This window comes from Carica papaya, chromosome 1 (assembly GCF_054855325.1).
Source record: "Carica papaya isolate Zhongbai chromosome 1, ASM5485532v1, whole genome shotgun sequence".
Classification (NCBI taxonomy): Eukaryota; Viridiplantae; Streptophyta; class Magnoliopsida; order Brassicales; family Caricaceae; genus Carica; species Carica papaya.
In genome coordinates this window covers 4,336,661-4,348,806 of record NC_142309.1, presented here as the reverse complement: position 1 = coordinate 4,348,806, position 12,146 = coordinate 4,336,661, and the positions used below count along the sequence as shown (strand labels likewise).

At 35.2% G+C, this 12,146-nt stretch overlaps 2 protein-coding genes across 4 annotated transcripts; one reads left to right on the top strand and one right to left on the bottom strand.

The window, feature by feature from the left end:
* Positions 1–1,489: 1,489 nt before the first annotated feature.
* Positions 1,490–11,112, bottom strand: LOC110807429 (P-loop containing nucleoside triphosphate hydrolases superfamily protein). 3 transcript variants are annotated; one of them, XM_022032556.2, is made up of 14 exons: positions 10,696–11,111; positions 8,648–8,783; positions 8,035–8,421; positions 7,528–7,766; positions 6,926–7,053; positions 6,718–6,836; positions 6,553–6,645; positions 6,174–6,275; positions 5,754–5,856; positions 5,078–5,161; positions 4,906–5,001; positions 4,670–4,797; positions 4,430–4,550; positions 1,490–3,076 (listed from the first exon to the last, which is right to left on the bottom strand). In XM_022032556.2, the coding sequence occupies exons 1-13, from the start codon at positions 11,070–11,072 to the stop codon at positions 4,449–4,451; spliced, it is 2,094 nt and encodes a 697-aa protein (XP_021888248.2). In that variant the 5' UTR covers positions 11,073–11,111; the 3' UTR covers positions 1,490–3,076; positions 4,430–4,448. The 3 variants fall into 3 exon arrangements, with proteins under 3 accessions (XP_021888248.2, XP_088071558.1, XP_021888247.2); XM_088215432.1 differs by lacking the exon at positions 1,490–3,076 and having other exon boundaries at positions 4,306–4,550; positions 8,648–8,780; positions 10,696–11,112; XM_022032555.2 differs by lacking the exon at positions 1,490–3,076 and having other exon boundaries at positions 4,306–4,550.
* Positions 1,562–3,122, top strand: CYP94B2 (cytochrome P450, family 94, subfamily B, polypeptide 2). The gene has a single exon (XM_022032559.2). The coding sequence runs from the start codon at positions 1,562–1,564 to the stop codon at positions 3,095–3,097; it is 1,536 nt and encodes a 511-aa protein (XP_021888251.2). The 3' UTR covers positions 3,098–3,122.
* Positions 11,113–12,146: the final 1,034 nt, after the last annotated feature.

Here is a 12,146-nt window from a genome sequence, read left to right as displayed (position 1 = left end):
TGATAAACCCTAAGAACAACATGTTTTAACAAACCTAACGATGAACAATGATATCACTCGCTATATCTAATATCCTTGCAAGTAAACTCAAACAAAATGAGGTGGAAAAATTTTCAACCACTTCATTCACCGCCCAAGCGGTGGGACTTAATTTCAAAAGATACTTGTACCGACAAAAGGATTGTTTCAAATCATGCTCATTAAAAAAAAAAAACAAGTGAAGCCGAGGTGTGCCAAGTACCATCCCATTATTTAAATAAATAAATAGATTCGTATTCCAAATTATATACAGAATATAACTTTTTGTAATTATATAAAATACATATAATTAATAAAAATACTCATCTTCACTAATTTTTCATGAAAAGTTTATAAGATAAACTAAATGTGATAAAAATAAATAAATTAATTAAGAATTTTTTTTTATTATCATGTGATCTCAAAATTTATAATCAATAATAAATTAGTTACATAGTAATATCATTCCACTTATATTTTTATTTTTATAGTTAAAATATTAAATAAACAATTATCATAATATTACGTATAAAATTATTTTAAAAAATAATGGACTGGCATTTATTATTTCTTGATTGTATGTGTGTGTGTAATAGATGGTGGTGATATGCAAACGTGGAAGAAAAGAAATAAAAAGTAAAAAAAATTAAGAAAACTGAACGTTTTTAGTTGTACTGCCAGGTAGTGTTCAAGACATTTAATACACAGAATACTCAACTGAAATTAAAAAATCCTACAATTATAAAATAATCAGAGAGATTAAAAAAAAAAAATCAAATAATGCAGAATAGATATAATTGAATAGTGTAAAAGGTACAAAACCAAATTTAATATAAAAATATAATTTAATACAAACTAGCTTACATTTTTCACATGCAATTTTTTTATTAATAGTTTTCTTATAATAGCTTTATACAGAGATTTTTAATTTATTTATTTTTTTATAATTTTGACTCCTTCATCCTTGAACTTATACAGACACATTTTTATAAATACAATATATTTACAATGCCTTAAATACATTACGTATAATGAATTATCACCCAAAAATTAAAAAAATTAAAAAATAACCCAAGTGCTAGAAGTAAAAATGGATACATAACAATATTATACTAAGCTGTACTTCATCCGAAAAATTAAAGACTCCTAGTTTTTATCCTTCATGCTCAAAATTCTAAAACTACTATAATTCAAGCTTGCAAATTACCAAAATTGTTTGTAAAAAAAAATATTACGTTTTCTTAATTAGGTTAAAAAAAAATAGTAAATATAACTTTACACGTAAAATGTTTTAAAATAATAATGTGGCCAACTGGTCTTTTAATCCCGATGTAATTGAGATATACGTCCAACCTAAAATTCTAATTTGACTATTGCAACTATTCTATTGTCCTTTTTTTTTTTTCTTGTCTTGTCTAAAATCAGTACTGACTCGCTGTTTGTTTGATGGCAAATTCTCAAGTACCCTATAAGACAGAACCAAGTACTTTTATATATTTTACAAAACTAACAAAACCCATTTCCCTGTCATCTCCATGTGAAGATGGAAATCGCCATGTCTCTCTTTGGAGCACTGCAGCCCCTAACGCTTGTTTTCTTTTCATTCTTTCTTTCTCTATTACAAGTTATCATTCTACGTGAAATTTTTAGGGCTGGAAGGCTCTTACCGTCAACCGGCCACACCCCAGCCACCTACCCCATTATAGGTTGCTTGATATCTTTCTACAAGAACCGCAACCGTTTGCTTGACTGGTATACTGAGCTCCTGGTCGAGTCATCCACCAACACCATAGTGGTACGCCGGTTCGGTGCACCACGGACCATTGTGACGGCGAACCCAGAAAACGTTGAGCACATGCTCAAGACCAACTTCAACAACTACCCTAAAGGCAAGCCCTTTACTGAGATTCTTGGGGACTTTCTTGGGTTTGGGATATTCAATGTGGATGGTGAGCTATGGCGAACACAGCGCAAGCTAGCCAGCCATGAGTTCACCGCCAGGTCATTGAAAGAATTTGTCGTGAATACACTTGAGGATGAAGTGGAAAACCAGCTATTGCCTTTATTAGAGTCACTGGCAAAAGCATCTAAAGTGATTGATCTGCAGGAGCTGCTGAGGAGACTTAGCTTCAACATGATTTGCAAGATCTCTTTAGGAGTAGATCGATATTGGTTAGATCCTTCGGAGCCTGTGTCTCCATTTGACAAAGCTTTTGACATCGCATCCGAGGTGTGTGCAAAGCGTGGAGCCGCACCTTTGTTCATTGTCTGGAAGATCAAGAAATGGCTAGGTGTTGGATCGGAGAGGAGACTCAAGCTTGCCGTTGATGAAGTTCATGCCTATGTCACAGAGATGATTCGGGATAAGAAGAGAAAGATCGAAAAGGAAGGCAAAGAAAGGCGCAGTGAAGATCTCCTGTCTCGTTTGATATTGGCAAAACATGAAGAGATGGTGATAAGAGACATGGTGATCAGTTTTATCATGGCAGGAAGGGACACAACTTCGGCAGCAATGACATGGCTCTTTTGGTTGCTTTCTCACAACCCAGGTATAGAACAAGAGTTGGTGAAAGAAACAAGGCTGGTCAAACCGAAGCTGTTAGATTATGAATCGTTGAAGGAACTAAAATTGTTGAAGGCTTGCCTTTGCGAGTCCATGAGGCTCTACCCTCCTGTTGCCTGGGACTCGAAGCATGCCATAGCTGATGACTTGTTGCCCGATGGAATTCCAGTCCGGGCAGGAGATAGAGTTACTTACTTCCCCTACGGAATGGGAAGGATGGAAGCATTGTGGGGAGAGGACTGGCTTGAGTTCAAACCGCAGAGATGGTTTACAGAATCAAACTACAGTGAAAGAGTACTAAAGAAGGTATCTCCCTATAAGTTTCCAGTTTTTCAGGCCGGTCCAAGAATTTGTCTTGGCAAGCAGATGGCCTTTCTTCATATGAAATATGTGGTAGCTTCCATACTTCAGCAGTATGAGATCAGACCGGTGGGTTCAGATAAACCAGTTTTCGTTCCTCTCCTGACAGCTCACATGGCCGGCGGCCTAAAGGTTCTGATTCACAGGAGAGACTAATAAAGAAATATCTAAAATTTTTTTACAGTCAATATCATAAACTTGTTGTGCATTAACTTTAATATACAATTGGAAAAAAGAGAACAAATAAACAATTATCAAATCTGAGTATGCAAAAATTTCACACATATCTTTAACAGCAAGAATATCATATTCACAATAATCATGGATGTCAAGCGTAATCCAAAGCAACGTGCCATCCTAGTGGAGAATTTATTTGTGTCTCTAAATATGTAAGAAAGGTCTTTATCTTTCTCATCTTCTAGTTATAGTCAGAATGCACATGCGTGTTTGGACCGATTATCTCCCACATTCTATTTTAATAAGGGAAAAATGGTAAGAATCTTAAAATTACGTTGTTCGGTATTAGTCATCACTCAAGCATGTATGTATTATTAATCTAATTTTTAATAATTAATTAACTACCTCGTATTTTATATGTAAAAAGTTATAACTTACTTGTCTAATCCCTCCTCTCCTGCCAATTTTAGTCTGGGAAAAAGGTGAATTGCTTTTTGTCATTTCTAATTGGAGGCTCAAATCTAGTAAAATTTTACGGATGATGCAGATGAAATCTACAGCACAAACTGATATTGGGAAGCAGTCCCGGGGCAACAGTTGTTTGAGATTTTATGTGCATAATTAACCTATTGTAGTTAAGTTGTCATTATCCACTAGCAATGTTCAAATTTTTAGTCCCCACCAGAAAACTGGATCGAACTGGACCGGATGCTTTTGGTCCAAAAATAGGTGGATGAGAATTAGGTCAGATCCGATTTAGTCTCCCATCCGACCTAACAAACTGAAATTACAAACAACGCCCAGCCAGCTGAACCCAGCCCAGCAGCCTGAAGCCCATCTTCCGATCTTCAGTCCAGGCTCTGGCATTGAGCCAGCCCAGCCGTGAGCCCAGAAATTCATTTTCTGGGCTGAATTTCATGGTGAGAAAATAATATGCAGGACGCAATGCACAAAGAGTTGAATTCTCAGCTTCAAGAATTTCATGGTGAGAAAATAATATGAACACAACAAATGATATTGTAATTATGTATATTAAAAAAAATCAGAAGTAGATCTAAGATATGATTAGGAACTTAATGGAGATTAAACCAAATGCGGAGGGATTTGGTCTGAGATTCCTCTTTCTTTACTCTATATTTCTTCTCTAAAGTAAGGGTTAATTAGTTGGTTAGTTAAGTCACCCCAAATTATATAAATTTCATTGTAGATTTATCGGAAACAAATCTCAATATTTAATTTTGTTAAAGCTGACAATTATAGCGGTACAAGTTATGGTGAGTAATTCTATATGGGAGTATAACAATATCTAACCTTTTCAGTTAAGGGATCTCTAGAGTGCTAAGCTTCCGAACTGTTTGTTCCACTCCTCATATATACCAAGTTCATTCAAAGAAACAGAGGGTCTCACCTCTTGCAATCCATTTTCGAAGTCCTACATGAAAGAAAGAAAAACAATTACAAGTAATTATGCTAAACAAAGACAAGACTATTTATTAACATTTGCCTACTCGTGCCCTCTTGTAAGACGCCATCTAGTTTACATATTATTACCTGAAGATTTACTGGCCGCATATCCTCCTTCTTCAGCTGGGTAATTTCAATGCCATGTCTAAGGGCCTCTCTCAGTGGACCCATAGATGCATCTTTCACTAAGTTTTTCATGTCTGATCCTGAATACCCTAGAACACAAGGAAGAATGCATTGAATTTCAATGTAAAAAACAGGGACATGAATGAAGCCAAATAGAAAAGATAAAGAACTCAAGAAAAATTATATGAAGTGAATACCATCTGTCAGTCTGCATATAGCATCAATATCCTCCTTTGAGAGAGTGAATAGTCCATCCTTTTCTAAGAGATTGCGTATGATCCAGGCTCTTGCTTCTTCGCAACATCATTTTGTTAGTAACGTATTCTCTTACTAAAACTGGAGGGGCAAATTAGAGGACATGACATGTACCTGATGAAGGGAGAGGAATATAGAGCCTCTTGGTAAGGCGCCTCCGTGCCGCTTCATCAAGTTCTTGGGGTCTATTTGTCGCTCCTGATTATACAGAGTCACGGACACGAGTTATTTGAAAGTTAGAGGCGAAACAGTTTCACCTAAAGCATTGAATTTTGTTGTGTTGAAGGTAGTAAATATTACTCAAATTTCCAAAGATGGACAAAGGCTTTTACAGAGATTTAATTGTAATTATCCACATGAAAGAAACTTGTCTACGTTCATTGTGCAAAAGGTCATACAGCATTTGTCTTAGAAATCAGAAGGTTCTCCATTCACTTGAACCAAGCATGCTTAATATGGAACTGAACCTTAATGAGTCTCAACTCTTAATGAGCATGACACATGTTTTAATACATTATGGTTCATAATTTCAAATGGCTTTAGAGAATGGAAAATGGAAGAAGATTCAAAAAGAGCTCAGCGAATGCACCATGTCCTCTGGATTCTTGTCATTTCGAAACAAAGAACTGATTCTAAATTTCACGCATGAAGCAGCTAAGAAGCAATTGGTGGCAGACAAGCTTTGCCAGTTTAATTTGTTTTCTTGGTCATAAACCATTGGAGTCAAAATAGTTTGCTAACAGAAAATGCATTTTGAATATTAGATATTTTAGATTAGAGTCAAATTTACCTATAAGCAGAATTTGCTCATTACCACTGTCAAAGCCTTCCATTTCAATAAGGAACTGTGTCTTAAGTCTTCTGCTTGATTCATGTTCCCCCTCTGATTTACGCTGTGTTGAGAAATAATCAGCAGAGCATTATTTTCAAAGGAAAGACATGGTAACTAACATAGTCAAAACCATGATTAAGTTGCTCTAAATCTAGCCAAAGTGCATCAAGAAATTTGCATATGTTAATTGCCTTTATAGATGAAAAGCAACAAGCCATGTATCAAAACATAAAAATAGAGGACAAAGTCAACCAAATCAGTCATAAAACTGCTTAACGAAATTCCATTGGTTTTAGAATACATGCAAGGGATTACAATCCAAAGGACAGTATATAAGGGTACTTTAAGTTTGTCTTTAAGATATGCAACCCAACTTACCTGAGACAGAAGTGAATCTATTTCATCAACAAAAATTACAGCAGGCTGACGACAGCTGGCAACTCCAAAAAGGGCCCTCACTAGCTTTTCACCCTCGCCAATCTGAAGAGTATTTTATTTCAAGATGTTGATTCAGTCTAGTACCATCTAGGAAAAAGGGGAACACAACTGGGAGACTACAAGTATGCAATAAGTGAAAGAAAACTGACATTGATTTCATAAATAAGTTAAAAGACAAAAGATGAAGATACGGTGCAAAGCTGCAATCGGATCCATTCAGTTTGCCTTGCAATTTAGAGATTTAAAATTCACTATTTTCTACAGCGAATTCTGTTCATGGACAATCACATAAGCAATGCAAAGATACGCTAACACCTACCCACTTGCTTGTCAACGAACTGGCAGAAATGTAGAAAAACGTTGCTTTTGCTTCTCCAGCTATAGCTTTCCCTATCATTGTTTTTCCGGTTCCCTGAAACAAGGTAGCATGGTGAAAAACGTATGCTGGTAGTATTTCCCTTATGGAAAAAGATTTAACACTTACAGGCGGTCCAAAAAGGAGAAGCCCTCTTCCAGGAGAACGACATCCTCTGAATATGTCAGGGCGTAATAAAGGCCATATTACCATCTCAGTTACACATTTTTTAGCATGCTCCAGACCGGCTACAATAATTTCAGGCAATAATTGTCAATGATAAGTAAATTGCCAAAGTGCATGGAATGTATAGAAATTTTCTGCTTTGTCTAACTACCAATATCATCCCACCGAACATTGGGATCCCGATCCATAATCTCATTACTGACATGCTCTATAAGACGAGGTTCCAGGTTCCTTAATTTTTCAGGAAGCTCACCATCAGGACCGCATAGCATCTCCAAACTTGAATCAGAACATGAAATGTGTTAGGGCATAATCCTGTATCTCACTCGATTTATACTGAAGTTTCATGCATCAGATAAAAGTAATGATAAGAATATAGCAGTTAAAACATGAAACAATTAAATGAACTTGGGAATATATAGAGACCACTTCATGAGCAACCTCTATAATCACCATTATAGAAATTATTGGTTAAACTCCTTATGATAAAAAGCCACCATACAAGTTTACAGTAAAAAGGCACCATACATTCATTACTTAGCAGGATTTGATCCTACAAATTCCACCACTCGTGAAGAGTAAAGACTGTTTTCCCCTAACTTATTTTTTAGTGAAAGCATGGCAGTTGAAGTCCTGAATGAGCAATAATTTGGATAATCGGTATGCAAATTCTAACATTAGGTGACGTTGGGTTAGGCCTATAATTTATAGCATGCTTTATGTATTGTAGCAACATAAATTCACATAACTTACACTCTCCTTGTTGAGTCATCTAGTCCGTCATCACCCTTTCCAGCAACCCGTGAAGTCATATTTCCAACATTGCCCCCATTGGATTTGATCGGAGGGACAAAATTACCACGAGCTAGACGTCGAGAATATCCATATGACCTTACACCAGAACCTTTAATGGAGGCATTGTTATCGCATTGTGGAGACAAAGATGCACCAGGTGATCCAGCCAGGCCTCGTTTTTGTCTTGAGTCCATCTCCTGACAAAAAAGAGGCTCCCATCAAAGGAGCAGCCAGTAAGGATCTGCAGAGCCTTAAGAATTGATGTTCGTTCTCCTTTTTTACACCAAAAATTTCCAAATAAGAAAGAGAATAGCTTGATAGCAAATGAATAAGTAAGATGTAAGATGTTTCAACTTGCTTCATAGAACAGGCAAATTTTTGGCAAAAATGAAGAAAAGGCGAAAATCCTCCCCCTAGTATGCATACTACATTTGGAAAAGATGAAACTATCAGAAATCAAGGTACCAGTTTAGCTCTGGCAGTCACAAATCCGTTGCCCGGAACATCAGCATTAGCTTCTTCATCGTTCAATGATCTTACACTCACATTTATTGGGCTGCTGATGTCAACATGAGCTCTTTTTGTCCCTAAGCTATTCACATTACCCCTTTCATTCTCTTCAACTTTGAGAAAAATAGGAGAACCATGACCCTTAGGATAGGTGCTACACGACTGAGCCCTTCCAACTAAACTGCAATCATCAGCACCTTCATTGTGGTGATTCAAAGAACTATTGGAAATGCTATTACTTGTACTCCCAAAGTTGTTTCCATACAATGAAGTCAACTTCGTCTGTGTTATAGCTTTTGACGCCTTGGTAATAAACTTGTTCTGCTTATTCCATTGCTCTCCCTGATACAAAGTTAGAGACAATGATTCAGTTACCTAATCATGTGAACTTCTGGCTTCTTTTGCTGGCAACTAAATGAGGGGTGTTTTTTATCATGGAAAAATATTTACTGTAAAAAACCTGCTAAAAGCATCATAATCACAAGCATGGTATTAAAAAGAAAAAAGAGAAAAATATGCAATTTTTAACAGCTTCAAATGCAATAAAAATCTATTCCATATACCATACCACTTCATTTGTAACTCTTCCATTACACTGCTGAACAAGAACTTGGAAGTACTTTGACTCCTTAATCTTCTCAATATCAAATTCTTTACCGCTAAAGGCGCAGCCTGGATCCCTGTTTGCCAGTTCAAAGGCTCTTCTGGTGATATATGAAGCACAACAATTAGCTTGAATTAACAAAGTACATATAATATTCTAAAGAAGGAAAAAATTTTAAAATGGTTACGACTCTTGTATGACCCATGCAAAGAACGATTTTTTATTTCCAACCACATGGCCCAACCTTCCCCATCAATTACCTCAATCATCCTGGGTGAAGACAAGTCTGTTATGCTCTGAAATAAAGGAATTTGACTTGGTGCAAATTCTAACTGGACAGCATGCCTATTTTGAGGATTTGAAGGAGCAGATCAGTGGGAAGTTCCAGATGAAAGACTTGAGTGCAACAAGGAAAATCCATAAGATGAAGATTCACAACGAATGTAAGTTTGGAAGTAGTACATCCAAATAGTGCAATGATCAGTTAGGCTTCCAGGACGCCAAAGCTGTAATTACTCTATCGAGTGCAGATTCAATGCCAAGGAATCACCAAAAATATAGGAGGAAAAAATAGGTACATAAAATGCGGTCCATATGCAAACGAAGTAGGAAAATTTGACACATGATCAGTTTGATTGCTCAGGATATCGCTTATCTGAACAAATTGAAACAGATCCTCCGGTATTTATGTGTCTGCAAGATATTGAATAGGGATCGGAATGTTACTCTTAAGAAAAAACACAATAGAATTTGTTGACTCTGATTTTGTTGGTGACTAGGATAAAAGAAGGTCAGCTACAAACTACTACTTTATTCCTCCAGGCTGTGGCATCAGTAGGAAAGCGATTTTATAATCTAAAGATGCACTATCAATTATGGAGACAAAGTACATGACAACTACTGAGTGGTAAAGGAGGCATTATGCCTCGGTCTAGTTAGTGATCTACATTATAACATGAAAGAAAGAGTGGTACCTGTTGTAGCTAGAACTATTGTTCACTTAGCGAAGAACACCATATACCATGAGAGAAACCAAATACATCCAAGTACAGTATCATTTGCACTGAAAGAAAATATAGCCTCTAGTGGAAATATTCAAGTTGAGAAAGAATCCATTTTGAGAATCTTGCAAACATCTTGACAAACCCAGCCAATGAATCAAGTTCAAGCATGGGCATGTTTAGTTTGGAGGTTGCTGAAAGCTTATGAGGCTTTTGGCATAAACTAATGAAGAAGTTCCAAACTTCACCTCAATTTTCTTTTTACTATCCATCACAGTGGAGATTGGTGCAGTACTGGTGCAAACTGGAAGTCTTTGCTTCCCAACTAGCAACATCAACCTTCCCAAAAACCTTAATTTTCCATTCAAATGCTCCCCGTGTTCATTATCCGTAGATATCAATTATAGCACATGGATTGAGAAAATGGGTAAAGAGTGGTTGGTGAAGTGAAAGAAAGGTGAGAGTCCTAAGTGCTGATAAGAAAAAAAGAGGGAGTCTCTTCTGAAGATTGATTTCAATTCTTCATTCTCTTTGACACGTGTAGTTGAGATTAGGATTTAAGAATCATTATGTCTTCTACCATTGTCCTAATCTTCCAAGCTTATATAAAAAATTTTCCATTGTATTTGTAATAGTGGGCTAAAAAGGCCGAACCAATTTGAATATTTCGTCGCTTTTGCTTGAGTTCACATCGATCGCTCTTATTTAATCTTATTTAATCCTTTATACTCCGTAAAAGATCGACTGAGAGCTCTGCCTCTAGTTTCCTCAACAAATATAAGATGGAACTTCAGATTTTTGGATCTAATTACTTACCAGAATAATTTAAGAATCCAGAATTTCAGAAAATCACAAAAACCAGATTAGTTGCCAAATGTTCAAATCTATTTTGGTTAAAAATCAATCACGAATATCAAGATAAATCAATAAATTTCAAAGATAAACCAAACTCCTAGGCTCAGCGTGGTAGAGAACAATTTACAGAACCAAAAAGAGGCGACGTGCATATACCGATCGGAATCAGGGACGAGGGCTCGCCGAGCGGCGTCGACTTTGGAGGCGACTTCACGGCGGATGGAACGAGCGAGCTGGAGGTCTGCGTCGGAGAGAGAGCAGGAATCAATGAAGCCGAGAAGACGCAGGCCGAGAAGCTGAGCCGATTCGAAGTCCCGCTTGTCGAGGAAGTGATCGACGCCGAAGAGCAATGAGTGAAGCCGTTTAAGGTTCTGGTCCACCTCTGCTCTCCAGCATAACGCTGGTTCTCCTCCTCCTTTGGACGATTCTCCCATCTCCTCGGCTTCTGGTTTCGACAACGAAAATGAACTTGAAGATTTGTGACTTTCGCGATTTTGCTCCAGAGACCGCTGAAACTCCGTCTTTCCCGCCATTTTCTTTTTCCAACTTCGTTTTAATTAGGAAACTCGCGCTCTCCGGTCTATTGTTTAGTGAGGTTTATAAATTGTATGCTAAATTACCATTTTATTTTTTTAATTTATAAAATTATTTTATTTCATAATGTTTTATACAAATATGAAATTTTTGTTTTATTTGTATTTTTGTAAATAATTTTTAAATCATAATAATTAAATATTAACTCAGTAACCGAACAATAAGAGATAAAAGTGCAATAAATAATTATTTTTATATTTCTAAAATTTTAATCATATATACAGTAATTGTATTTTTAAATTACTTTTAAGTAATTTAAATAAGATGGATAATTTTTTACTGTTTTTTAATTAAAAATTTTTAAAAAAATATTTTCAAACTCAGTTTTTCTTTTCAATCTAAACAAAATACCAATGAAATTTTCAAGCTCAAATTTGTCTAATTTTATTTTTCTGTCAATACCAAATAAATATAATATTCATCAAAACCATTAAATTTCACCATGAATGTTTATTATGTGTATAATACAATTATGAAAAATAAACTTTTAATGTCGAATCACAATCAACTATAATATATATAAAATAATGGGTTTATTATTTTTTAATATAAAATAATAATCATTAATTATAATAATTAACGAACGAAACTTACTATAAAATATTTAATTTATTAGATACACAATCATTATGTTTCAATTATATTATGTAAATAAATTAGATGTTACTATAATATTCTAAAAAAATATATTATTTTTGACGTATACCTTCATATTATTTTGATGAAATTTTTACTAATTATTTTATTAATACAAAATTTTTTAATATATTATATAATAATTACATACGTAAATTAAATTTAATTAAATTTTACAATAAATATTATAATAACAATAGATATAACGTATTATATAAATTAAAAAACTATCGCGGTAATTATGTGATTTGTTAGATCATTACTAACTTATTATTTTGCAGCATTATGTTTGTAAATTATAAATTAAGACCAGCTATGACATTTACATGGATGTCGATTTTGTGTTTTATTGTTGGTATTTTACTAACATATATTTC